The sequence below is a fragment of the Pantherophis guttatus genome, chromosome 14 (assembly GCF_059756535.1).
Source record: "Pantherophis guttatus breed Tessera chromosome 14, ASM5975653v1, whole genome shotgun sequence".
Taxonomy (NCBI): domain Eukaryota; kingdom Metazoa; phylum Chordata; class Lepidosauria; order Squamata; family Colubridae; genus Pantherophis; species Pantherophis guttatus.
In genome coordinates this window covers 23,049,797-23,074,282 of record NC_142076.1, presented here as the reverse complement: position 1 = coordinate 23,074,282, position 24,486 = coordinate 23,049,797, and the positions used below count along the sequence as shown (strand labels likewise).

Genomic DNA, 24,486 nt, shown 5'->3' with positions numbered 1-24,486 from the left:
GATCCGTCTACGACTTTTATTGTACATTTTATCCGAGACGTCGCACAATTTCTATTGCACCAGGCTGCCCCATCTGGGAAGCCAGGCAGAGAGGTGAAGGCGGCAGCCCCAGGAGGCCGCTGAGCTTCTAGCCCTGGAGCTGGTTCAGTGCTTCTCCAGGGCCCGGGCAAGCAGCTCGTTCAGCCGGTTCACCATCGGCCGGGGGTCTTCGCTCAGTCCTGCCGTTATCATGGCATTGTCATAGATCTGCAGCCAAAGGAGGAGGAGGAGGAGGAGCCAGAGGTGGTCAGAGTCGGAATGCAGCCAGAAAGCGCAGGGCTGGGATCCTGCTCTCGACCAGGAGGGTAAAGAGGAGGTGCCCAGATTCTCCTCTGCCCACTGGGGGCAGCAAGGAGACCTGGCCCTGTTCAGCTAACGTGACTCTTCCCAACTCCCTCATCTTTACGTGCCAGCAGGATCTAACCCAACTATTTCAGCTAATAACAGGAATTTGAAAAGCTATCGTTTCTTATTTTCTGCCCTTTTATTTTTTTTTTCATTCTGGAAGAAAAATGTTTCTGCAGCCAGAGTGGTGCCCTAAGGATTAGCAGCACATAGATGGGCTCGTACCCACCTACTTGACACAAGTGTGAAGAACAAGATAGGGGTAGAAATAAACCTCCTCCCAATACAAAGCAAAATCCACCTCAAAATTAACAATTAGCAAGAAGAGAATTGGTGTTTGAATTTACAATCATTGGAGAAAAAGGGATTACAAGAGACTAAGCAGGGACACTGGGGAATAGTAATAGCACTTAAGATTTATATACCACTTCAGTGCTTTACAGCCCACTCTAGGTGGTTTAGAGAGTCAGCATATTGCAGCAGTCGATGCAACTCACCTGGTCAAGCAGCATTTGGGCCAGGTCAGGCTGCTCAATTCGTAACTGGTTGAGTTTCTTGACTAGTGTATGTCTAGAGAAAAAAGCAACAAAGTAAGAGCTGCAGGCCAGGAAGGAGAAGACCCTTCCCTAAGACATGCCTTCAAAATTAGCCTCAGTCCCCCAGATGACTTCTTTCCTATACCCGGCATTGATCTCCAGCGTGGGTTGCAGGATTTGGGCTCGCTCTTCACTAGTCTTTGCTAGCTGCTGCATGCGCAGGAAGTGGCGGGCAGCACCCATCTCCAGCACTGTGATCATGGCTGGATGTGAATCCAGACGTGGAGTTACCTGTAGGCAACAACACCTTTGAACATGCTCTACATCCCAGAAACTGCCAAGCTTAAACAAATAATTTTCCTCCCTCAGCCTGCTGACTCTAGGCAGACTCACTCCTCCCCTTGCCATTGTGGCATTTCACATGCTGCTGCAGAAGTAGCTGATCACAACCACCAACAGAAATGCCCATTAAGCACAGGCTTCAGAGATCTGAAATGGGGAGGGAGCTCAAGTAGGACTCAGCAATAAGATTCCATCTGCAAGGAGTGCTTGAAGCAGCTTGGGAAAGAGGATGGCTGCTATGGGTGTTCAACAAGTGCGGCAATGGGGCGGGAGGGGCTGTCCAGGCATGCTAGGCACAAGAGCCAGGCTTAACCCACTCCTTCTCTACGCTCTTCATCCCACTGGGGATACGTGGTATGGGAAACACAGCTGTAGCCCAGGCTCCCTAGGACGACACAGCCCGGGGGGGGGCTCTACGGCTCCCCCCACCTCACCCACTGAGCATGGCCTCCCTCATCTCTTCACCTTGACAGCGGTGACCCGTGAGCCAAGGGCATTCCTCATCCAGGCCAGGAGATCCTCCACCGCTTGGGAGCTCAGGCGATTTTCAGCTGCAATGGGAGGATGAAAGCAGCATTTTGAGAAGAGAATCGGTGCTCTTTCCAGTCATTCCATCTCCAAAGGGATCTAACAAGCCTTTCCTTGGTCTTTCTACAAGTAACTGATAGCAACTCTTCCTTACTCTCCACACACACCCCTCAAAATCAAAGGCTGACTGACAGCACAATAATGTATTTTCTTCACCACAGCATAAGGCAATCGTTTCTGGCCAAGGCAGGCCCTATTGATCAGAAATGATTCCCATTAGGCACCTACCTGAGTGACTTTCCTCAAACTTCTCCTCCTTATAGTGATCAACAGCAATATCTGTCTCTACTGAGATCAGTTTCTTCTTGTCAAACTCTCGTAGGTGCAGAAGAGTCAGCTCATCAAACTGCTTATAGCAGAACAGCACCTGGTTGTCCAGAGAGGGGAGGTGTACGATCATTTAGCTTGGATTATAGATCCCTTGGGAAATTCCCAACCACTAAGCATGGCTAAGTCTCCAGCAATCTTAAAATCCAGTTCCTACCATTTACAGCAAGTTGGTAGAACTGGTGACATCTCATCAGATGGTGAAAGGAAGCCTGAGCAACTATGAGTCAAATATAGTACTCTGAGCTCTTCTCCCATCCCGTGGGAAAAGGGCAGAGCTTCCTGCAGAATGAAGTTGATGCAACAACAGCACCAAATTCTGCTCCAGGTGGGAAACATCACAAACCAAGCACCAATACCGCTGCATCCTCCCCAGAACCCACCTTCACTTTTCTTAGCTCCAGCCTCTGAATCTCTTTGCTCACCTCAACATTTTTCTTCTTTGTTGCTTCATAGTATGGAGAGTGCTCAGCCAAGTTGCGAGAGGGCGCACATAGATAATAGATATTTCTACTGCCAGCTGGCATACGGCTAGCATATTCTGGGAGGCTGGTTAATTGGCCTGGAGGTAGCACTGAGGACTCGTAGCGCAACAGCTTTGCTACTTCCTCCTGGGAGGAAAGTTTTGTCAGTCATGAGGGAAAGGAAGGTAGGTGTGCTTGCCCCCCTTCCCTCCACAACTAGTCCCAATTGGTCTCTCTTATGTAGGGCTCTAATTATCAAAGAAAAGGAACCATGACAGAGGGCTTCAGAGACGTGGGAGCCTCTTTGGTCACTCCCAATACCTTGGCTTCCTGCTCAGCCAGCATGATAATTCCCTCGCGGATAAACAGCCCGTAGTCCTCAAAGAATGTAGCATATTTCTCAGGGTCCTTCTTACTCTGATCAATGAAGAACTTGATCAGCCTCTGTTGCAAAACCTCTCTGAGCTTTCTACACAAGAAGTTCAAACAATAATGCATCAATTAGTAAGAGAAGAAATGGAACAAGAGGATATGACTTTCTGCAAAGCAAAAACTGGCAGTAACTGTGAGGCATTATTTCTCCACAACTCATGCCTGATTTGATCCAAACCATCCCAGCGTTATCAGGATCTCAGGCTGCAAGGGAGAGAGAGTTCCACAAGTGAGCTGAATTGCTAAGTGACATCATAGTAGGTCTGAGTATGTCTGGATTCTCTTTTGATAGACCTCTTCTGTACTTGCTTAGAATGATAAAATATCAAACAAATTGACTCCCAGATAGGCAGAAACTACCAGTTTTTATATCAACCATGCTAGGACATCACCTTCAAAAATATTAGGTCTTCAGATTGCAGATTGACAGAGCAAGTTCCAGAGAAGCTGTAAGTCACTGCCCACCAAGACCATTTGAACCAAACTTCTTCCTCACCTGACAAGGATACTGTCTTGAAGCAATTCTCGGCTGAGATTCAAGGGGATATCCTCACTGTCCACAACCCCTGCAAGGGGTTAAATAAAGAGATAAGTTGTGTCCTGCAACAATCCCATCAATCTCCAGCCTCTTTCTCCTAAATAGAGCTCTTCTGACTACCTTTCAGGAAACGTAACCATTTGGGTAAAATCTCAGTAGCTTTGGTTAGGATCAGGACCTTGCGAGTGTACAGGGCAACACCAGAGTCTTGCTCCTGGCTCACATCAAACATGGAAGGTTTCTAGGAAGTTATGAAAGAAAGGGAAGAACAGATGGAAATCATAGTTGCAGTGCAAAAACCTTCCTCCTGAGGTGAGATGACACACTGTTACAATCTCCTCACACGTCAGTTTTAGATCTAAGGCCAGCCAAACAAGGCAAGGCTACCCATCCTTCCCACTCACCAACCCTGGCACGTAAAATATGCTGCGGATGTTGAGAGGTGCATCGGTCTTGTAATGCAGGGTATAGCGAGGCTCGTCATATGCGTGGGCGATAAAGTGGTAGAACTCCGTGTGCTGCCAATCTCCAACCTCCTTGGGGTCCATCATCCAAAGGGCCTGAGTGGAGAGAAGACATCCTTAGTTGAAGCTAGCCACATACCTAAAACAGGAACACCAATGAAGGAGAAAAGGGTGAGTTTCCATGAACGTAGCAGTACTTTGCAGATGGAGCCGGCAGTAATTTTTATCAATCCGAAAAACCACATGAGATCCAAATAATCATAGGGAACAATTAAGTGTTTCTATACTACATGGGTGACAGGGTAGAAAAGGCCAGCTGGCATTTCCTCCACAAAGGTCTTCCAGAAGATGCCAGAGGATTGTGGGACGCCTGCTTGCTAATGCCATTTAGCTCAAGGCCAGCTCCGAGGGCCACTCAGTATCTGCTCTACCTGCAGGGTGTTGACACGTTGCCCGTTCAGATAGAGGGGAAAGCCGATGAAGTTGCTATACTTTTTGATGATGTCTAGAAAAGGAAAAAGATGGGCTGAAAACTCTGCCAACTCCCTCTGCTTCCCCAGTAGGGATCTTCATCCATCCAATATGTAATTGGGACCAGGCGCTAATCACAGGCAGCCAGTATACAATTGAAGAAATTCAAAACTGCAGTATGGGACATAATATATTATGTAATGAAGTTTTTTCTGAACTAATTCAATTCTAAAACCCACTCTAAGTGTTGCAATTAAGCTACCAAGTCTTTCATGGCTAGGCACCATCTCCAAAAATATTATTTCCAGTCATCTTCAGAAGCATTACTTGGAGGGCCTGAAATATGCTCCCGCAGAGGCTAACCAGGGCTACGCTGAAGGAATGGGCAAAATTTTTTTAAAAAAACAGATCCTATTAAATGGCAAGGGGTTACACACAAGACATTTTGAAAGCATTCTGCAAAGCATCTACAGCTATTATTTCTTAGTTGGCCAAGCCAAGGGCGTTTTTCCCCAAATTTTCCCCAAACTCAGGCACTGGTCACCTCCTGCCTGGACTACTGCAATGCTCTCTACTTGGGGCTCCCCTTGAGGAGCACCCGGAGGCTCCAACTGGTGCAGAATGCGGCCATGCGGGGGATTATGGGAGCGAGGGGGCGCTCCCATGTGACACCTCTCCTGCGTGAGCTGCATTGGCTTCCAGTGGTCTTCTGGGTGCGCTTCAAGGTGTTGGTCACCACCTTTAAAGCGCTCCATGGCATGGGACCTGGGTATTTGTGGGACCGCCTTCTGCCGCCGATAGCCTCCCACCGACCAGTATGCTCCCACAGAGAGGGACTCCTCAGGGTGCCGTTGGCCAGGCAATGTCGGCTGGCGACCCCCAGGGGGAGGGCCTTCTCTGTGGCAGCTCCTGCCCTCTGGAACGATTTGCCCCTGGAGATACGAAGGATATCGGATCTCCGGGGTTTTCGCCATGCCCTAAAAACGTTTCCATCAAGCAGGGCTGGCATGAAACCCCTCCCCCCCCCTTTTTTTAGTCTTTTTAGCTTTTTAAATTGTCAAATGGGTTTTAGTTTTCAATGTTTTAAATTTTTGGGCCATAGTTATTTAATTCTTTTATTTTGTATTGATATGTGTTTTAGTTCTGACTGTGCACCACCCTGAGTCCACTTGGAGAAGGGCAGGATATAAATTGAATAAATAAATAAAAATAAAAATTTGGAAGCAACTTGCCCTATATGAAAGTACAAAGAGTTATACCGCTAATTCTTCTACTCTAGCAAGAACTCCTTGGATTAGATGTGGCTCAGTGACCAGGATATGGGCAGAAGACAGCTTCCCTCAACATTTGCAGAGACCACAGCTGGGACCTTACCCATTCAAAACAGGTTGGGACAGGCCACCCAGCTCTGCTTCTTCCCCGAAGTCAGACTCTGCATCTCATCCACTGGTCTGAGAGACATGGCACTGGTGTCTACTCACAGATAAGAAAGCAAGCAAGCTCCCTTCTGCCATTTCTCACCTTTGACTCGCTCCTCACTGGCAAACTCATTGCAATCTTCCTTTATGTGGAGAATTATTTTAGTTCCAACCTGAACTCCAGAAGCTTCTGAAATTTCGAACGTCCCAGAACTGGAGTTAGAAAAGTAAATCAGAGGAAAGAAGCAAACTACAACCAAGTATGAACCCATGGACTAAGTGCTATCCTACAAGCAGTAATCAGTGCATAGCTGACTCTCATCCTAATGCAAAAATTGCAAGACCAGGTCTCCCTGGTAAAAAATAATACCTTAGCTCCCATTATCTGAGCACAATTTCTACAGAAGTATCAGAAATGTCTTGCAAAAAATAGGGCTTCCCTTCTAAACTTAAGTCTTCATTCTGGGATTCCAACTCAGGGAGGCAGATAGAATCCAAAGCCCCTCAATTTTCCAGCAAAGCTTAGAACATTTTATGCAGTCTTTTAACCATTCAGCTGCAGCCTCCCAGCCCAGCCTCTGCCACATCCTTACCCGTCTGAACGCCAGCAATAACCAAAGCTATCTGGCTCTGCTGACTTGGAGAAAACTTCCACTTGATTAGCCACCATAAACACTGAATAGAAGCCCACTCCAAATTGGCCAATAATCTTACTGCTGGCCTCTGTTTGGCTCTTCAGTGTATCCAGAAAGGCCTGTAGATACAACATAAGCAGGCTAAGTGCATGAAGCAGGACCCAGCTGGTCTGCCTCACCTTGCTACCACCCCTGTTTGCAAAGAATCAAATGCCACTTCGATTCTTGAGAGTCCACAGCCACCTGAGCATTCTTCCCCAAAACCTTTATTGGAATATGGCAGTCTGCATATTTTGTAAATAAAAATTACAAGAGCCATTTTGGTGTAGCAGTTAAGGCATCAGGCTAGAAACTGGAAGACAGTCAAGTTCCCGTTCCACTTTAGGCATAAAGGCAGTTTCTGAGAATCAGACATGATTTTAACTAAAGGAAAAATGAATACATGTGCATATCACTCACACAAACACACAAATCGGTTTACTATTTGTTTATGTTATTCTACCCAGAGTCTCGCTACTTGAGTCTGGAGCTTTATAAACCTAATTAATACAATACGTGCAAAATGAAATCAATTACTCCCAATCAATACAAATGTTCTTAAAAATGTTTAAAATGTAAAGCAATCTAATGACAAAGCTAAAAACTACAGCAAGTTTTATTCAACAAACATATGAGAAATTTTATGAAGACAAAGGATCTGTTTGTCCCTCAAAGGTACACAAGTATGTAAAGCCATGGCAACAATATTACAACCCGCCCCCCTCTTCACCTTACCTTGGAGCCAGATCTCGCAATGGTCCCTAAATTGGACAGAAGTTCTTCATAGTTCATCCCAATTCCAGTGTCCTGCAAGCAACACAAAAGGAGTTCCTCGCATATCCAGCACTGCACTTCGGGATGTGTGGGAAGAGACAGGCTCCTTCTCTGCCCCCCACCCTTTCCACATAAGATACAAGAATCAGATTAACTCACAGCACTGCTTCTGATATTTTGCTCTGACAGCTATGGCGTAAAAACTAGTGCAGTGCATTAAAGGCAGAATCAAATCCTCCTTCCCAGGCCATAAAACCCATGTTGTCACTTAAATCAAGCTCAAAATTTAGCGCAGCTGCAGTACTAAATTACAAACACTTTCCCTTCTGGGAAAACTTTCAAAGCATTCCAATTCCCTTCCCAGCTCCTTTCTGGGACAAGCAAGGCTAGATTCTCCTAGAATCAACCTCACTGGCCTCTACTTGCCAAGCAACTTTCAGCTAACCCTTGAAGACAGAGAATCCAGTGAATAGCAAGAGGAACATGTTACTTTTTACACAGTATGCAAAAAAAAAGAAAAAGAAAAAAGGTCCTCCTACCTGGATGGCAACCAGGCACTTTCTCCTGTCTGTCTCCAGATCAATCCTGAGTTCTGGCAAGACCCTTCCTTCAGAGACCAGTTTGTGGCGCAGCTTCTCCAGAGCATCGCTACTGTTGGAGATCAGCTCCCGGATGAATACCTGTCAAAGAGTCAAAGAGAAGCTAAGCTCTGCAGAGCGAAGGGACGTCTTAAGCCCACGTTGTTGGCTTCACCCTGGAAGACTTACCTCCTGCTCAGAGTAGAGGGAGCGGGCCACAATATCCAAAAGTTTCTGGGTTTCGGCCTGGAACTCGTGTTTCGAGGCGGAACCTGCTAAAACAAGCTCAGGGTTGAAATGAAGGTTCATTGGTGCTAATAGGCATGAGTACTGATGGCGTTACCTAGTTTGGGTAACGAAACGTCTGCAAGAAGCAACCGGGATCAGAGAGCACCAAGGAGCCCTCAAGGGGAAGAGGAGCTGCGTCCCGACTCCTCGCGAGGAGAATTCCTCCGGCCCGGCGGGAGGCTTACCTGGGACTCTCTCGGGCCTACTAGGCGACCGGGGCGGTGGCGCCTCTTTGTCGTCCCCAGCGGCGCGGCTGCTGCACGAGCGCCGACAAGGCCAACTGGGGGGCCCGGGGGAGGCCGCAGAGAGCAGCCCAATCGGGGCTTGGCAGACGCAGGCAGCGGTACTCTGCTCACGCCCGGCGCGGAGGAGGACCGGCAGGGAGGCGCGGCGGCGAGAGCGCCCCAACAGCAGCAGCAGCAGCGGCGACAGCCTCCCCAGCGCCATGGCCACGGCACGACCGCTTCCGGCGCTGGCGGGACGTCACAGCCGGAGAGGGCGCGCCGGTAACGTCACGACCGCAGAGGACGGGCCAGTCCGGCGCCGTGTCCGCTCAGGGGGCGCCCGGCTGGCTGTCCTAATGGCGCGCCCGGAGGCGGAGGCGGAGATCCACCCGCTCAAGGCCCGAGAGGCGCCGGCCTCGCCGGGCAGCGGGGCTCGGGACGCCGAGAAGGAGGCTGGCGGCGGCGCGCAGCCCGGCCGTCTCTCTCAGTGGCGCACCGCGGCCTTCTTCCTCTCGCTCTACCTCTGCCTCGGCGTGGCCTTCGCCTTCTCCTTCGTCATCCCCTGCCCGGTCAGGCCCGCCTCGCGGACGGCCTGGAGCAGGGCCTACGACGACGCTGGTGAGGGCGGGTGGGCGGCCGGGGCTCTTGGGGCCGCGCGAGGCCCGGGCTCACCCACCTCGCTCTCCCTCTCGCTCTCGCAGTGGCCTACGCCTTCCTGGGCGCGGGGGACGCCGACGGGGACCGAGTGCAAGACCTGTTCGTGGCCTTCCAGGCCGGCCCCGGCAGCCGGAACGCCAGCGGCGCCGACCATGGCTCTTGCTCCGGAGGAGGTAAGGGGGGGGGGCGCGGGAGGGGGAATGGCGGGCGCGGCTGGTGTGACCGATCCGCCCCTCCCTCTCCGCAGGCTTCGCCACCCCCTGCGCCTTCCTGGCGGCGCATTCGGGCACCAATGGCAGCACTCTGTGGGAAAGACCGGTGACCCAGGAGCTGCTCCTGATGGACTGCTCGGTGGAGCACGGCGGCTCTCCGGCCTGCCTTATCATCGGGAATCCGGCTTCCATCGCCCTCCTCGACCTGGAAACAGGTACCTTCCTTTTGAGCTAGGCGCCTCGGGAAGATGGATCCGTTTTGGGGCAAAGAGACGCCCAGAAGGAAGGGATGTGAAAGCAAAAATGCACTGTGTACCTTTGCCTTCTTGCCACAGTAGGGCGCGCCAATAAATGGAGTACAGATTTCCCCTGCTTTCCTAGTGCGGACTGTTAGTGTGGTTTTAGTAAGTCTGAAATGACTGCCGAAAGCCAAGGCACAGGCAGCACTCTGTCTGCATCTTGTTTATGTAAACAGCGTAGCCAGAGTTTAGCAGCTATTCATATTTGAAAGTAAGGGTTAATGCAGCTCTGGAACAACATGCTCCTGTTGAAGCTCTGATCTGATCCAGCATGACGCTTCATAGATTAGACAGGATGACATCCGAGCAAAAGGGATCCTGCTGGAACTCTGCAAAAGCATGGCACTTCGGCATCCATGGAAATCTTGACTCCCCTTGTAGCAAGGTTTTTGTTCCTTCTTCAGCTGCAAAGACTATGGGTCTGCTGTTTCGTCCTCAAGCAGCAGCACTTTTCTCCTATCCTTAGAAATATTGATGAAGTGAAAACAGAAAAATGAGTCTGGTTCTTCTTGTGGTGAGCAAGTGGAACAGATGAGCAAGTGTGTTTTCCCTTTTCTTTATTTAGAAGGTAGGTGACATGAGAACTCCTAGTTGTGATGGGGTGAATGCCAGAGCTTAGATGGGTCAAAATGGTGCCATTTGTGAGGTCACACATTGCAGTAGACTTATTCAGTGATTAACTAAAATGAAAGCTCAGGATGAATTCCATAATCAAAAACCACTACATTAGAAAGGTAGGCATCTTATCTGCCAAGGCTTCCGAATCAGCACTACCTACTCTGGTTTTTTTCTAGGCCAGACTCGGTGGAATGAGGCAGTCAATTTTGGTGCTAACGCTACAGTCTTGAGTCCCTTACTGAAGATTCCTGATATTGACAAAGACGGTGTGCCTGATTTCTTGGTCTTTGCTGCCACAGGAGAGGAGGTAAGAATTGCTGAAGCAATAGGGTCCTCCTGTCTGTTGCAGAGGAATTGGCCACATTCATAGCAGCATGGGGGCTCAGAGTCTAAAAAAAAAATAAACTACATCACTTCTACACCGCAGCAATCAAAATTAATTGGATGATCTGTGTTATAAACTAATGAGCCTTTTTTTTTGCCTTCTCTGTGATTTCATACAGTCTTCCACATACTAAGCCATCATGCATTCCTGTACCCATCTTACTCTACCTCTTCTTTTAGGTTCTTACAAACTTTTACATAGAAACTTTCTGTTTTACTATCTTCCAGCTTTTCCAAGCGTTTAACATTGGTGCTCTTCTGAATCTTAAGAATCCTGGGCAGCAGGTCTGAAATACAGTTGTTGGGAGCCACTGATAGCAGGGAGCTCTTGCCATCTTATTTCAGCCTCTGGGTTTCTCAATTCAGCCTGTCAGACACAGGGTGCCGGGGTAAAGAGCCTGGGGTCTCAGCGTTCTTCAGCTCAGTGTTTCAATTAGCAACTGCTGGTTGGAGACATGGCCACCAGTTACTAAGAAATTCCTGCTTTCTGTAGCAGAATTGATCAGGGGAAGGAATGGGAGCAAAGGATTGCAACATTCCCTTTATTCCATCTTTTTCCTCATCCTTGTTATCTTTAAGAATTAGAGTTAGTGGGGGGGGAGATTATTTGCAGTTGACTGAAAGGGGGATGTTGGGAATTTATGGGAAGAGCAATGCCATTGGAAGAATTCAGAGCAGGGTGTCTCACTATCAAACTACTTGGAAGGTCAGCAGGGAGCAGCAGATCTTCTGACAGTCCTGAGGGGCCTTACACAGCTCAAACTGATACTTCGTTTAATGCCAGAATCATTTTCTTTCCCCAAGCTTTGAGCACAAGTTGTGTTGATACTGAAAAGAATCTTGTCTGTAAACCTTCAGGTTATACTCCGCTTAGGAGCCGTGGTGGCACAGTAGTTAGAATGCAGTACTGCAGGCTATTTCTGCTGACTGCTGGCTGCTAGCAGTTCGGCAGTTCGACTTACACCAGCTCAAGGTTGACTCAGCTTTCCATCCTTCCGAGGTTGGTAAAATGAGGACCCAGATTGTTGGGGGCAATATGCTGACTCTAAACCACTTAGAGAGGGCTGTAAAGTACTATAAAGCGGTATATAAGTGCTATTGCTACTATTACCATGAAGGATGATCTAGTCCCGTTTTTTAAGGTTCCATGCTTTTTACTGATCCTTTTGAAGGCAACATAAATGCCAGAGTGCTGCTTAGGCTGAACTGTCCTAGCTCCAATTTTCTCTGCAGATTAAGAGCTTCTTCTATTCAGGCACATTTGGCACACAAATGAAATTCAGTGGAAGCCTGCATTTGCCAGGACTGATTGGGCACCTCTTGCACGTCACCAAGAGCGGAGCCCACTACATCCTGTTCTACACAGGTGGGTCCTGAACTTCCAGGGGTGGGGAAGAAGGGCAGCAGGACAGTCTGACCTTCAACCTGCTTTATTTGCACCTTTCTTGCTTGCTTTAGCAAAGGCTCTTTTTGCCTACTCGCTGAAGGAGCTCTATCACATGGCTGTGGGCCCAGCAAGCCCAGCCCTTGCCACCCTGAAGGAAGATGCGAATTGGGAGATGGCGATTCTTCACAAGGCTCGACAGGTGCCCCTAGCCAGGTACCTGCTGGAATCCCTCCTGACCTAAGATCCGCGGAAGCCCTTTGCTCTTCCATTTTCCCTGCTTGCTTCAACCCCTTTACGAATGGAAAGCAGAGGGCCCTTGACCTGCTGTCACGCAAAGCAGAGGCTTTTAAGTGGCTGCAGCACCAAGGTTTGACCTGCACTGCTGCCCTGAAGGCTTGGAAGAAGAGGTGCATGACCTCCGGCAAGGGATAACAGGAGTTTTTTATTCCCTGTTAGCTCTGGAGATATTCAGTACGTGACAAAGATGACAGAGAAATCAGGGAGCCATATTTTGGTTGCAAGATCAGCTATGTTGGAGCTGGTGAATGGACAGCAGCTGAATTCATTGTGGGTTGTTGATGTGCCACACATCCTGAGGTAATGCCAGTATTAGGAATGTTGGCTGTGCAGTACGGCCTTGCACGAATGCTTAGTACTCTCCTGAGTTGCAGGGAGAGGACTTTGCTACCTGTTTCTGGTATTCCCTGGATAAGCCACCTCTAGACAGGATGGGCAGCACACAGATCAGATCAGATGAGATGAGATGAATGAACGAATGAATGAATGAATACATAAGCAAGCTGAACCTGGGATAGGGAAAGAAGGGTGAAAAGCCAGAGATGCCATCGGTTGAATATCATCTCCTGTCCTGATTGCAGGGAGCCCGTTCTGGGAGCCTTTGGTCCCGATGAGATTGCTGTGGCCATTGAAAGCAGAGTCTCGCATGACACAAAAAAGGTTTGCAAGGGGCCCTGCGAGTGGGGTGCAGACACAGATCCTTTGGTTTCTTCAGAAGCACCAATTGTATAGTTGTATCTACTGGAGCAAAGGGACCTGGAGAGGTGTTGTTGCCATGAAAATACACACACACACACACACATACACACACACACACACAAACAGGCTTTGTCTTTCTCTCTTTTTCTCTGCCAGTACCAAATCCACCAAAAAATTTTGCCATGTTTACATATTTGACATTGTGGCATCAGCATCATGTAAAATACTCAACTATATGATTGGATTTGATGGTGCTTGAATTAGACTTCCAAAAAAGGTCACCAAAATAAATGAGCCAGGCTTGCAATATTCCCAAGGTTTGAGCTTGAGATGCAGAACATTGTATTTCTTACAGCACAAAAATTGAGTGGTGGCTGATGATCTACCAGCTAATTCCAAATTAGTCTAAACTTCTTTATAGTTTACATATGCCCAGAGGAATAAAATGAACTCCCTGGGCTCCTAAGGCACCTGGATCTTTCTCTAGTTCCATGTTAGTTAAAAGAGCTTTTTATTCACCAGACTTTCTGTCTGTTAATGACACCCAGTAGAGCCTGGTGATTCCTTTGCCTTCTTCCACTTTCCAAGTTGTGGGATAGAAACACACATCTGCTGTAAGTTATTGGAAAGATGTATAGAAAAGGTAGTGAGGAACTGTGATGGCTTGTGCTCACCTTCACGAATGTTGGGTAACTGCCCAGCCCTGCTCTCAGATGTCAGCCTGATCCTTGGGCTAAAATGATGGTTGAGAAAGAGGATTACAGCCTGGAGTCCAGCTGTCCTTTCAAGTCGCTATTTACTCTGTAGGTTACAATTATGGAGGGCAGTTCTGGCATCATCAAGTGGGAAGTAGAGCTGCTTTCAGAAATGCAGAGTCCCAAGCCAGCCACTCTTACAACTGTTGATCGCAGATCCATCTTCCTCTTTTGGGGCCTGTACCAGGATGAAAGAAATGAAACTGTGAGTAGGGAATGATCTGTAATAGATGGAAATAAGGTGGAGCTGCCCACAATGTGCCTTGCAGAGCAGCAGCAAGTCAGAGGCTGCACTCTGACTAGCACTGGGAGTGGAGGAAGGCCTTCCCAGCTCCATGCCTTGTGGGCTTTTCCTTTGGGCTCAGTTTCCCCCAGAAAGCTCTGGGAAGAATTTGTACAGGTAGTGCTCAGGTCTTGGTTGTACATCATGGTTATTAAGCAAGACACATGACTGCCTCACTCAACAACCACAATTCTAGTTCTTCTTTTTGGTCATTAAGTAACTATCCAGCAGTGCTTTAAGGTGGGTGATATCTTGGGATGTCCGGCGTCCACCGGCAGGTGGAAACCTCCAGTGGGTTAAAGGCCTTGGGAGGTCAAACCCATCAGCCTGCCCTATCCCATGCCCCCACTCCCTTTTGCACGCAGCTAGAAAACTAGCAAAAGAGAGGCTGCTGCTGCCTAGGAAGATTGCCTTCACTAGCTTCTCAGTTGCACCTCACACCAGCTGGGTGCAACTATGGGCAGGGGAAAAGAAAGGTAAGTGGATCTGGATAGGGCAGGGCAGAGAGAAGGCCCAGGCCTCTCAAGAGGGGGAGAGCAGGGGAATTGCAGCACTTCCATGAGCATAAAGGCCGGCATGCTGCCAAGTGCCCAAATTTTGATCATGTGACCACTGGGCTGCTACAAAGATGAGAACGTTAGGCAGGGGTCACAGATCCTTTTGTTCAGCACTGTCAATTTTGGTCACTGGACGAAACGTTGACTCCCTATAGTAAGAGAGGTCCATCTATAGCGGGTGCAGCAAGTGGAGTAATTAGGTGGCCTTTATTGTAGGGGGGAGGGGTGGTCTTCATCCAAGGGTCACAGGAGCATAGCAGCTCTTGGGCATAAGTAGACCAGCCCAACTGTTCCTTGTGGGGCCCTGGCCCTCTCTCTCTTCTCCTCCAGGGATCTTGGCATGGAAGTCGGCAGCAGCGGCTGTACCTTTTCCATCCCTCCCTGCCCACTGTTCTCTTGGAGCTGAGCAACAGCACTGAGCCCATAGTGGCCTTTGAAGGTGAGTGGGCGCCCCAGCTGTTTGCCAAATTGCCCGGCCATTGGGGGCTCCTGCTATACTTCCCCTTTTGGTTCTAGGGTTGCTTTTTGAGCGAAGCCGCCATGCCTGTTACGTGCTGCTGGCAGGCCCCCAGGTTGGCAGCTCCCCTGGGAGAGTGGTCCTCTCAAAACGGAAGCTGAAGGAAGATATTTTCAGCAGCCATGTGATCTGGCTCAACCAGATGCCCCAAGATACTGACCAGAATGTCCGGGACTATTTCCACCGAATGAGATTCCGTACCTTTGGGTGAGGAGTATAATCCCAAAGGCTTTCAGACCTGAAGCTAGCCAGGGAGAAGGTAAACCGCACTCAGCTCCTGGAACAGTTTGGCTAGTCCCCCACTAGGACTTGGATCCCGTTCCCTGGATTGTGCATAGAGGCACTAGATTAAACAGGGTGGGGGGAGAGACATTGTGCCTCCTCTCTGACCACCAGAGGCATCCATGTCCCAGAGGAGAAAGATCCTGGAGATGGTGCAACTGAGGTGGGGCGGTTCTAACATGTTACGTGCCTAGCCATCTGGCTCCTCTTAGTCATCCTTCCCCTGGAACAGTGAACTCTGTGCAGCTTGGATGTATAACTGCATCAGCCCTGGAAGTGCTTTGAGGGCCCTCTCAGAGTCATAGCTGGCTTGGATCCTATGACCTCCCAAAAGAATCTGCAGAGCAGCTCCATCGGCCTTGGCTACCTCTGCTCCCAAAGTAATGCACCTGATCCCCAGCTCACATGCACCAAGCCATGCAGGTTGGCATTGCCAGGTACTGGGGCATCCAATTCTTCTGCCTCCTTGTTTTCTTGCTGTGGCCAAGCCTCAGGTGTGGCTTTTTCTTTTTCTATCACAGTTCAAAGATGGACATGCTTTGTAGAGCTGTAGTTCATTTATATGGCCTGCCCTTGATAATTTCAATTTCAATAAATTCAACTTTGGCCACAATGTTTGAAATGTCATTTGTTCTCTGTGCTTCTCCCTGTACCTATAAGAGCTAGGAACAGCCCAGCAGCACCAGAGTAGGAATTGGGACAAACTGGATTTCCTAATGGGGGCGGGGAAATGAGCAGTACGTTTCTATGTGATGCCTAGCAAGGTTGGTTAGGGCTGAGCAGAAGGGAGGGCTTGGTATGGCATACACACAGTTCTGCATCCCATATAGATGCAGATCCAGGAGCTTGAGGTAGCCAGTGTGGGGCTTTTGAGGAATGCATCCAGGCTCCATTTGTTCCCAATTCTAAGGACCTGGCAGGAGGGGGGCTCTCCCTTTAAAGTGCTTTCCTGTGTCTTCTCTGCCAGACATGTTGAGCCCCTGGTAAATTGTATGCCTTTTTGGGAGAGACTCCACAATAGCCAGGTGGGTCCTCGGGATCTTTGGCCACAAAGGAAACCCACACAGCACTGCCTTTTGGTCTGACCTGCTCTGTTCTGCTGCTGGTGGTGGTGGTTGCACGAGATGCTCTTTAATTTTCGGGTGGGCGGGGGAGCTTTGGTTTATTTCGCCCCCAGCATAATCTTTTCTGACGATGAAGCAGCTTAAGCGTTCCCAGCTTCCTTCTTAGGCTCTGCTCTTGATCCATTTCCCTGCCTCTCATGGCTTTAAAAATAACCTCTCAGAGTTATTTACTAGGGAAGGCTATTTGTTTGACATAGTTAATCATGTCAGCAAGCAGAGCTGTTAACAGCCAAGAAGTTCTAATGCATATCTGTGGAGATCCCCTTTCCGACTCCTTCCCTGCTTGAAGCCACCTTAGCTAAAAGGCCTCTGCTAGGGAGAAATCCCCGACTCACAGCTGTAATTTAACTCACTTTTGACTCCATCTAGCCTTCCTCTTGCTACTTGCAAATGCCTTAAATTGGGCAAAGGTGGTTAATGTAGCCAACATCTCTATCCTGACAGGAGAGAAACTTTCTTGTGTTAGTTTGTTTTTCTAGAGGGAAATGTTCTTACATTGGGTTCGTTGGTTTATAAATTCAGTTTTACCATATGGCCAGTTCTGCTTATTTTTGGCAGATTCATGGTGAAGATATTCCAAGTGGCATAGGTCTCCTTGTAAAATTATGCAGGAGCAACAACTATGAAATTGTCTGAATATTTCATATGCATTCACAGAATCCTAGATAGGACCGTTTGCAAGGTGACGGGCGGATGTTCCTCAAAAGAGGTGCAGAAAACGGTCACTGCCTTGTTTCAATATTAGGCCAGGTTGCCTTTGGCCTGGATAAAACCTGTGAGGGTGGCATTCTGGCAGCCATTTAGAAGCTGGGAAAACAGGCTGCTCAGCTAATCTGCTTAAGTGCAGAGGAGTACAGAAGGACATTATCTCCAGCTCATCCGGCCTTGCATAATACTATGCAAATTTGCCACCAAAGCTGTGGAGGTCCCCTTGCATACAAACATTGGGCATGCTGCTCCTGGAAGCAGCATATCTGATGTCCACCCACTAGGTGCTCTTCACTAATGGCCAAGCAGGAGCTAGCTGGGCAGAAACTTGACAAAATCAGGTCTATTGGTCACAATGAGAAGAAGCAAATGAATGGAACAGCAACACACAGGGCCCAGATAGATTTGGGGGAGGGCATGGCTAATGCTAGACTGGCCCCCTCCATACCCAGTGAGATGACAACAGCCTGGGTCAAGAAGGGGACTTTATTGTGAATGGGATATTCCATGAAAGGCAGGAATGCTGCCAGCCTTGCTCAAAAGAGGGCAGAGGCTTGGCTGCACTGAAGGATAAGCCAGGAAAGGGGGAGAGTAGCCAGAGGCAGTCTTTTGTCCAGGTGAGTCAGAGAGAGGCCTACATCTTGATGCCTGCTGGTGTGGGGGCAAAATGCCTACAGCATCCAGGGAACAAATGCTTTGGGGGAGGGGAAGGATTCCCCTTAGCCTTGCTCCTGGGGCCCCACCTGGCTCTCATCTTCAGATCTCACTTCCTGGGCCCCGGGAGGGGGCAGGCAGGCAGGGCTCGTGCTGGAGTGTCGTGGCTGCTTCCTCATGAATGGGAATGCCCTGCCAGGAGGCAAAACGGGTCCATCAGCAATGGATCTTGACTCACTCTCCAAGAGAGCTTCCTCCAAGGTTGACCCACTCACCGCTTCTTGGTCTCTTGTGGCACAAGGGCTTCAGCAAGCAGCTTCTTGTAAAGCTCGGACTTCAGAAAGCGTGGATAGGAGTCCTGGTGATAGAGGGGGCAATTTAGAGAGAGATCCTCCAGCCCAAGAGCAGAAGATGCAACATCAGCCTGCTCTTGCTGCTCGTCTGGCCACTCAGGCCTTGAGGTGGGTAGCGTGCACGCACGCACAATCACACACACACAGCATTACTTCTCTCCCTGGTAGTTTCAGGACCTTTTTCATCAGCATGTAGATGTGCATCTCAGCATCGTCCATTACATAGCGGTGAGGGGTCTTGATACCCTTCAAGGTGTGCTCCATAGTTTTGCTGTCAAGGTTCACCCAGCGGGTGGCACTGGGCGCTAGAAACTCCCTGGAGGAGGAGCAGTAGAGGAGTGATCATGCAGGTCGGAAAGCAAAGCTTTAGCAGGCTCTGGGCACCACATGAGAGTGAGGAAAGGTACAGACGCACACAAGCCCCAGAAGCAAGGCAGCATGGCCATCCACTGCTCCCCAAGTTGAGCACAACCTCAGCCCGCTATCCTCCAGGGGAGAAAGCCACCTACTGATAGATGAAGTCCACAGCTTCTGCAATGTGGGCCTCTTCCCCCAGGCGTAACTCTTCACAAGCCTCCCAAAACATCAGGTTCTCAGCTGCGTGGGAGAGAAGGCAGGCCCCCAGTTGACCAAGCAAGAAGCAGGGCAGAGCCCCTACTGGCTTCCTGGGAGCCTGATGGATCCTCCTCGCACTTTCTCCTTTTCCCTCCTCTGACCCAGCAGAGCAAGGGCTCACCACTGAACTCTGTCTTGAGGAACTCTAGGAGTTGCTCTCGGCCCAAGATGTCTCCCATCAGCTCACTGAAGCCAAAGCTCCATCGCTCCACCCGCAGCTTGGTGGGAATTGTGACCCTGCAAGGCAAAAGGGTCTCGGGCAGAGCTGCTGTGCAATTTGGGGTTTCCTCCTGGCTAGAGATGGCAGCCATAGCTGGGAAAGCCATTACACAGATACAGTTTGTATACCAATTGTACCCATTCCTTGACCGGAAAGCCTTGCTCACTGTCAGTCACATCTTGGTTGGAAAATTGCAGCATGCTCTACAAGGGGCTGCCCTTGAAGATCATCTGGAAATTAGAGCTGCTGAAGAATTCTTGCAAAATTTTGGGTACTGTCAGCTCAACTAAGTTATACTATCGAGGTGCACCAGTTCTCTGTTTCTTTCCTAGTGTAATTCAAGGTGCTGGTCATTACCCTACATGGCACAAAGCCAAGCTATCTGCAGAACTGCTGCTCCCTAAGGATATCTGCCTGCCCCCCCCCCCAGGTCAGACAGTGGGCACACTCCAACAGCTACTGTCCAACTGTGGAGTGCCCAGGGCTACCTTTTTATTCTGATGCCTGTGAAAGAGCTGGCTCTGAACAACTTTCCAGAAAATTAGGAGAGGGAGGGACTGCTGGCTCTCAAGGGGATGGTGTTCCACAAAACAGGGGCATTATGGAAAAGGCACTCTTCCTAGGCCGAACCAGATGGCAGCATTTGAGAAAGGGACAGTGCCCACTGTCTGACTTGGGAGACAGGCAGATATCCTTAGGGAGCGTTTTTCTTATATGTTTATTGGAATATTTTTATCATTGTTAGCAGCCCAAAGTTTGTGTCTCACAAAATGGGTGGCATATAAATATTATCAATAAATAAAAAGAGCTGAGCGCCAATAACAAAGACCCCCTACTTGGGAAAGCTGGGCACACCAATCTCTTACCGGGGAGCATTCATGGCCCAGTATGTGATGTCATCAGTGATCCAGGGATTGCTTGGGAGGCAGCCAGAGATGATGGGGTCGTGGGACATATACTGCTCATTGAACTTGAGATACCTGCAAAAGATAGTGGAGGTGGAGAGGAGACAGGAGGGGTCCCTCTCACTGCTCCAAATGACAGAGGACAAGCAGCAGCCAAGGTGCCCCCATCGGGGATAACTTCCCAAAGCTGAGAAAAAGTTAGAGTAGGACATAGAGAGGCATTCAGAAATAAACTCAGTCATTTGATATTCTTGATTGGTACCGGTCACTGGGGAGAGGGGAGCAGAGCACCTGCTCCTAAAACTCTTGAGAACAAGGCTGAAATTGGCCACGCCACGGGTTCTCCACTCACCCTTGCAGGCAAAGGGAGGACTTGACACGCATCCTGCCCAGGGCAGCACAGTAATAATGGATCTGCAACCAAGGACAGAGAATGGCAAAGAACTTGTGCCAGCAACTGCCAACTTCCATCACCACATCCAGGTGGGAAGGAGCCCTAAGGAAGACTGCCTTGAACACTGTGTGCATGTGTGTATACACCTTTTCAAAGGTTTGAATGTCTCCTATCAAGAGCCACTTGCCTGTTATTTCCCGCCTCCTTTCCCCTTAGCCACCCCTCCCCTGTCAGGCCTGCCTTAGAGCAAACCTTCCTATAGGCCTCCAATTTCTGCCTTTCACCCACTGCCACAAATGCGCACGCATGCATGCACACACACACTCACCTCCTGTTTGTAGTAGTCCATGTTCTTCAATAAAAGAGAAAAGAGTGAAACTCATTAGCCACACCAGCTGGAATCTCCCTTGCAGCCATCCACAATTTTTGTCCATTGCTAGTACTGATTCAGCCCCTACTTGCTCAGAAAACCCAAGTCTTCTCTGCTACTTCTAAACAATCATTTGAAAACCTTTTGAATGCCCTAACCAGCAGAGACAGTTTCCTGCCTTTCTCTCGAAACCCCATTTTGCAAGTTGGCGCTGAGAGTTAGTAATGGGGGGGTGGGGGGGGAGGAAGAAGCTCATACAACTCACAAGCAAGAGTGTAGACCTCAGAGGTCATGGAGAAGGGAGGGGGATCACAAGCCAAACCCACAAAGAAGGAGCAAGGACCCCAAAAGAATCCCACCACCACAGCCTTTGGCACAGATGCTGACTGGGCAGGAGGCAGCCACAATTCAGGAGACAATAGCATCCCATTAAGGCAGTGATGGTGAACCTTTTAGACACCAAGTGCCCAAACTGTGCGTGCCCAAACTGAAAGGTACCCATGCGTGGACTTGCGTGGACGTGCACATGGAGACATGCGTGAATGTGGACATGCACAAACATGTGCGCGTGCATGCACAAATATGTACATGCATGCACAGCAGAGACCCAAAGACCAGCCTGCCAGTGGGAGGCATGGCATCCCAACACCAGCAGTGCGGAAAGAGGTAAGATGTCAAGTTTCGAGGTCATCTCACATAAGATCTTTTTCTTTCGTGAGCTTCTGTTTCATCATTTGCAGGGAAACAGGAGCTCACAAAAGAAATGCCACAAAGATCTGACCTCGGGCAACGGCGTGCGTGCCAGCAGAGAGGGCTCTGCATTCCACTTCTGGCACGCATGCCATAGGTTTGCCATCACGGCATTAAGGGGAACCAACCAAGGACTGGACCACAAGCCAGGGTGTCTTTCTCCCCTCCTTTTCCAGAAGGCAAGAAAGCTCAGCTTAGCCGCTCTCCAGCTGTCCCAGCAAGGGAGCCCTTCACACACACACACACACACACACACACACACACACACACACTTACCAGCTGCGTAGGCGTGAGGGAGTGGCTCCTCAGCTCTGGCCTCGGACCCCTCACATCCAAGACTCCCCCCTGTAGGTGAAGCAGAACAAAGGCTGGCTGGCTTGCCATTCTCTTGCCCAGTGAACCCTTCCTGGGGCAGCCCCCAATCTGCAATTCTGCAACTCACTCCCAGGGGCAACTCACTCCCAGCATTCATCCATCACAGGCAAAGGGAAGCTTTGTGGGCAATGGAAAAATGCCTGGTGTATAAATGAGCCATGGAAGGTTCATTTCCAGACACAGTTTACAGAAGGATTTTCAGCAGTTGAGAGGTAGCACCAACTATTTTGCTGCAAGTGCTGCAAAATAGAGAGCCAAGAAGTCCAGTGCAAATCCTGGCCGCTCTTCCCCTGGTGCCCTGGCGCACCAAGCCCTCTCTTCCTCCCACTCACCAAGGGTCTGTTGACAAGCCAATAGGCCTGTTCTTGGCACTCAATGACAATCCGGTCAGCCCTCCTCCGCTGTTTAGCTGCCCTGTGAAAAAGCAAGGGTTGCATCAGAGCTGCTGCCACCCCGCTCCCCAATCCCAAAGGCGCAGACCTTGTTCCTGCAAGCTCACCGGAGCTGCTCCCGAGCCTGCATCACCACGAAGTCCCAAATATGATTGATCCTCTTGCACAGTTGCCTATAATCCTCCTACAGAAGATGGCCCACCCCGTCACATGCGAGGGTCAGTGCTCTCCTCACAGCTCTGGAGAGAAAGGGGAGGAAAGGGGCTCCACACACCCAGGGGAAGGAGAGAGGCTGCCTGGGGATCTCCTTCGTTTCAGTCCTCCAACCAGTTACACTCCCTGGTCCTCGGGGACTAGCCTAAACCCCAGGCACCCTTACCTTCTCAAGCTCACGGAGTTCACCTTGCTTGCGGATATTCCTCTTTGCCAAATAGATGGCTGAAACAGGAAACCGTGACCTCAGGCATGCCGCAGCTGAAGGGGGGGGGGGGGCAAAGGCTGGCCTGGCCATTGGGGATAAAACCACTGCCATACTCACCATAATCAAGGTCAGTGGCCAGCCACTGGGTGCTCATCCAGAAATAGGGGGTCTGTAGGCCACAGAGGGAGAGGCTCAGTTCAGCTGCCCTGGGGCAGAAGCAGGGGGCCTCTCTCTGCTTGAGAGTTAGCCAAACTCTTCTCAGGAGCCTCCCCAAGACCTTTGGAGGAAAGATCCTTCCAAGCCATCTTATCCAACCATCTCTTTTAGAGACATAGCTGAGGTGTCAGCCAATTCCATGTCTCAGGGGGGTGCTGGTTCACTCTAACCTACCTGGAACCTGTAGGGAGTCTCATCCCTTCGCAAGAGCAGCATGTGAGGATCCTTCAGAGAATAGATGTAGCCATGCTTCACAAGCAGGTTTCCAAGATGCAAGGATTCTAGAGGAGGGAAAGGCGGGGTTGAGAGTGCTAACTGAATAGCTGGGGAGGTGGGCAGAGTGCTAGCTGAATAGCTGGGGAGGTGGGCAGCCTTCCAGGCAACCAAGACTCCTGCAGAGAAAAGCCACCTTCCTCACTGGGCCAGGCTAAATAGGATGTTTGTTTGCCTCTAGCTAGGCTTTCCCAGCCACAGAAGGCAAAAGCAACGGGGAGGGGGGGGAAGGCTTGCCAGCTCCACCAAACCTAATCCAGGTAGCTCACCTTCCTCCCAGATGTTGTATTTCTGGATGAGCCACTCCACAATGTCATTCCCTAAAAAGGAGAGATGCCTGGGTGAGGGGCGCTGGTGCAGCAAGGAATCCGCTGCCAGACTGCACCCAAGGGGTGGAAGACCCTCAGGAGGATGACCCAGACCTCCAGGTGAGGAAGGGACGGAAGAGAAGCCCCTTCCCCAACAGGCCTTTCTCCGTGGTCTTGCAGGAGCCTCCGCCTCCCGGCTGCTGTCGCCTAGGGAACCGCCCAAGAGGCAGCCGCGGGACCCTTCAGCGCTTAGCGAGCGCCTCGGGCGGGCCATGCTGCGGTCTCAGCCCGGGGAGCAGAGCGGCACCCACCGGTCACGGCGTGCGGGATGATGCTGACCAGCAGCCGCTGATTCCGCACCGGGACGCCCAGATCCGGGTCTTGCATGCCGACCACGACGCGTTCCATCTACGGGGGAGGCATGATCCATACCCGCTCAGCGCCCGGGCCGGGGCTGGCAGCGGGCCGGCAGCCCTCACCCTACCCCACCCCATCCCACCTTGGCGAGGCACGGTAGCTGACGGCGGGGGGCGCCCCCCGGGCTGAGAAAGCCGATGGTCATGGAGGCGGGCCGGCCGGCGGGCGAACTACGGCTGCAGGCGGCCACGCAGGCGCTGAACCGCTTCTTCAAGCGGCGGTCCGTCCCGGCGCCGTGGCGAGCATCTGTGCTGCCATCTGTCTGCCTGCCGACCGGGCGGCCACTCCCTAAAGTCCGAGCGCCTCTGCGCACGTGCAAAGCGCTAGTGCCGGCCAACAAACGCAGGCGCGCGCTTGTCGCCGGTGCCAGGCGAGCTCCGTAGGGACTGCCGGCAGGAGGCCGAAAGAGGGAGGAGGGCGGCTGGGCGAGCCTGCCTTGCCCGAGCGGGCCGGCAAAGGGCCCGGAGTCAGCGAAGGAGGGACGGCCCCGGGCGCTTCCCCGCCCTCCCCCGCCCGACACAGAGACACACACGGAGACGCGC

General features: G+C 50.5%; 3 protein-coding genes across 4 annotated transcripts; 1 reads left to right on the top strand and 2 right to left on the bottom strand.

Moving 5' to 3' along the window:
* Nucleotides 1-2: 2 nt before the first annotated feature.
* TRAP1 (TNF receptor associated protein 1) lies at nucleotides 3-9,032 on the bottom strand. The gene is made up of 17 exons (XM_034441342.2): nucleotides 8,464-9,032; nucleotides 8,180-8,262; nucleotides 7,952-8,092; nucleotides 7,374-7,445; nucleotides 6,558-6,718; nucleotides 6,068-6,177; nucleotides 4,507-4,580; nucleotides 4,016-4,171; nucleotides 3,732-3,852; nucleotides 3,570-3,639; nucleotides 2,963-3,110; nucleotides 2,603-2,788; nucleotides 2,079-2,217; nucleotides 1,728-1,813; nucleotides 1,066-1,211; nucleotides 882-954; nucleotides 3-246 (listed from the first exon to the last, which is right to left on the bottom strand). The coding sequence occupies exons 1-17, from the start codon at nucleotides 8,723-8,725 to the stop codon at nucleotides 145-147; spliced, it is 2,130 nt and encodes a 709-aa protein (XP_034297233.2). The 5' UTR covers nucleotides 8,726-9,032; the 3' UTR covers nucleotides 3-144.
* On the top strand, nucleotides 8,724-16,062 carry FAM234A (family with sequence similarity 234 member A). The gene is made up of 11 exons (XM_034441344.3): nucleotides 8,724-9,120; nucleotides 9,204-9,332; nucleotides 9,407-9,586; nucleotides 10,465-10,595; nucleotides 11,906-12,038; nucleotides 12,131-12,272; nucleotides 12,516-12,656; nucleotides 12,938-13,016; nucleotides 13,863-14,015; nucleotides 14,981-15,089; nucleotides 15,167-16,062. Exons 1-11 carry the CDS (start codon nucleotides 8,724-8,726, stop codon nucleotides 15,376-15,378), a joined length of 1,806 nt encoding a protein of 601 aa, XP_034297235.2. The 3' UTR covers nucleotides 15,379-16,062.
* Nucleotides 16,063-17,753: 1,691 nt separating this feature from the next.
* RGS11 (regulator of G protein signaling 11) lies at nucleotides 17,754-24,410 on the bottom strand. Of its 2 annotated transcripts, none has more exons than XM_034441350.3 (17): nucleotides 24,027-24,410; nucleotides 23,839-23,935; nucleotides 23,489-23,539; nucleotides 23,121-23,227; nucleotides 22,848-22,899; nucleotides 22,689-22,747; nucleotides 22,417-22,493; nucleotides 22,250-22,331; nucleotides 21,819-21,887; nucleotides 20,751-20,774; nucleotides 20,381-20,442; nucleotides 19,990-20,103; nucleotides 19,025-19,140; nucleotides 18,798-18,885; nucleotides 18,466-18,604; nucleotides 18,211-18,293; nucleotides 17,754-18,127 (listed from the first exon to the last, which is right to left on the bottom strand). In XM_034441350.3, the coding sequence occupies exons 1-17, from the start codon at nucleotides 24,087-24,089 to the stop codon at nucleotides 18,001-18,003; spliced, it is 1,410 nt and encodes a 469-aa protein (XP_034297241.1). In that variant the 5' UTR covers nucleotides 24,090-24,410; the 3' UTR covers nucleotides 17,754-18,000. The 2 variants fall into 2 exon arrangements, with proteins under 2 accessions (XP_034297241.1, XP_034297240.1); XM_034441349.3 differs by having other exon boundaries at nucleotides 18,442-18,604; nucleotides 24,027-24,339.
* Nucleotides 24,411-24,486: the final 76 nt, after the last annotated feature.

Bases quoted from the DNA above. Each gene is read 5' to 3' on its own strand.
- TRAP1 (XM_034441342.2), bottom strand. From the start codon at position 8,725: ATGGCGCTGGGGAGGCTGTCGCCGCTGCTGCTGCTGCTGTTGGGGCGC. The intron at 8,263-8,463 runs GTAAGCCTCCCG...TTGTTTTAGCAG, and splicing joins TAGGCCCGAGAGAGTCCCAG to GTTCCGCCTCGAAACACGAG. The intron at 4,581-6,067 runs GTGAGAAATGGC...TTCCTTTTCTAG, and splicing joins CAGTGAGGAGCGAGTCAAAG to ACATCATCAAAAAGTATAGC.
- FAM234A (XM_034441344.3), top strand. From the start codon at position 8,724: ATGGCCACGGCACGACCGCTTCCGGCGCTGGCGGGACGTCACAGCCGG. The intron at 10,596-11,905 runs GTAAGAATTGCT...TTTTCTCTGCAG, and splicing joins TTGCTGCCACAGGAGAGGAG to ATTAAGAGCTTCTTCTATTC. The intron at 12,657-12,937 runs GTAATGCCAGTA...TCCTGATTGCAG, and splicing joins GATGTGCCACACATCCTGAG to GGAGCCCGTTCTGGGAGCCT.
- RGS11 (XM_034441349.3), bottom strand. From the start codon at position 24,089: ATGACCATCGGCTTTCTCAGCCCGGGGGGCGCCCCCCGCCGTCAGCTA. The intron at 20,775-21,818 runs GTAAGTGTGTGT...CTTTTATTGAAG, and splicing joins CCCTCACGCCTACGCAGCTG to AACATGGACTACTACAAACA. The intron at 18,886-19,024 runs GTGAGCCCTTGC...TCTCCCACGCAG, and splicing joins CCTCAAGACAGAGTTCAGTG to CTGAGAACCTGATGTTTTGG.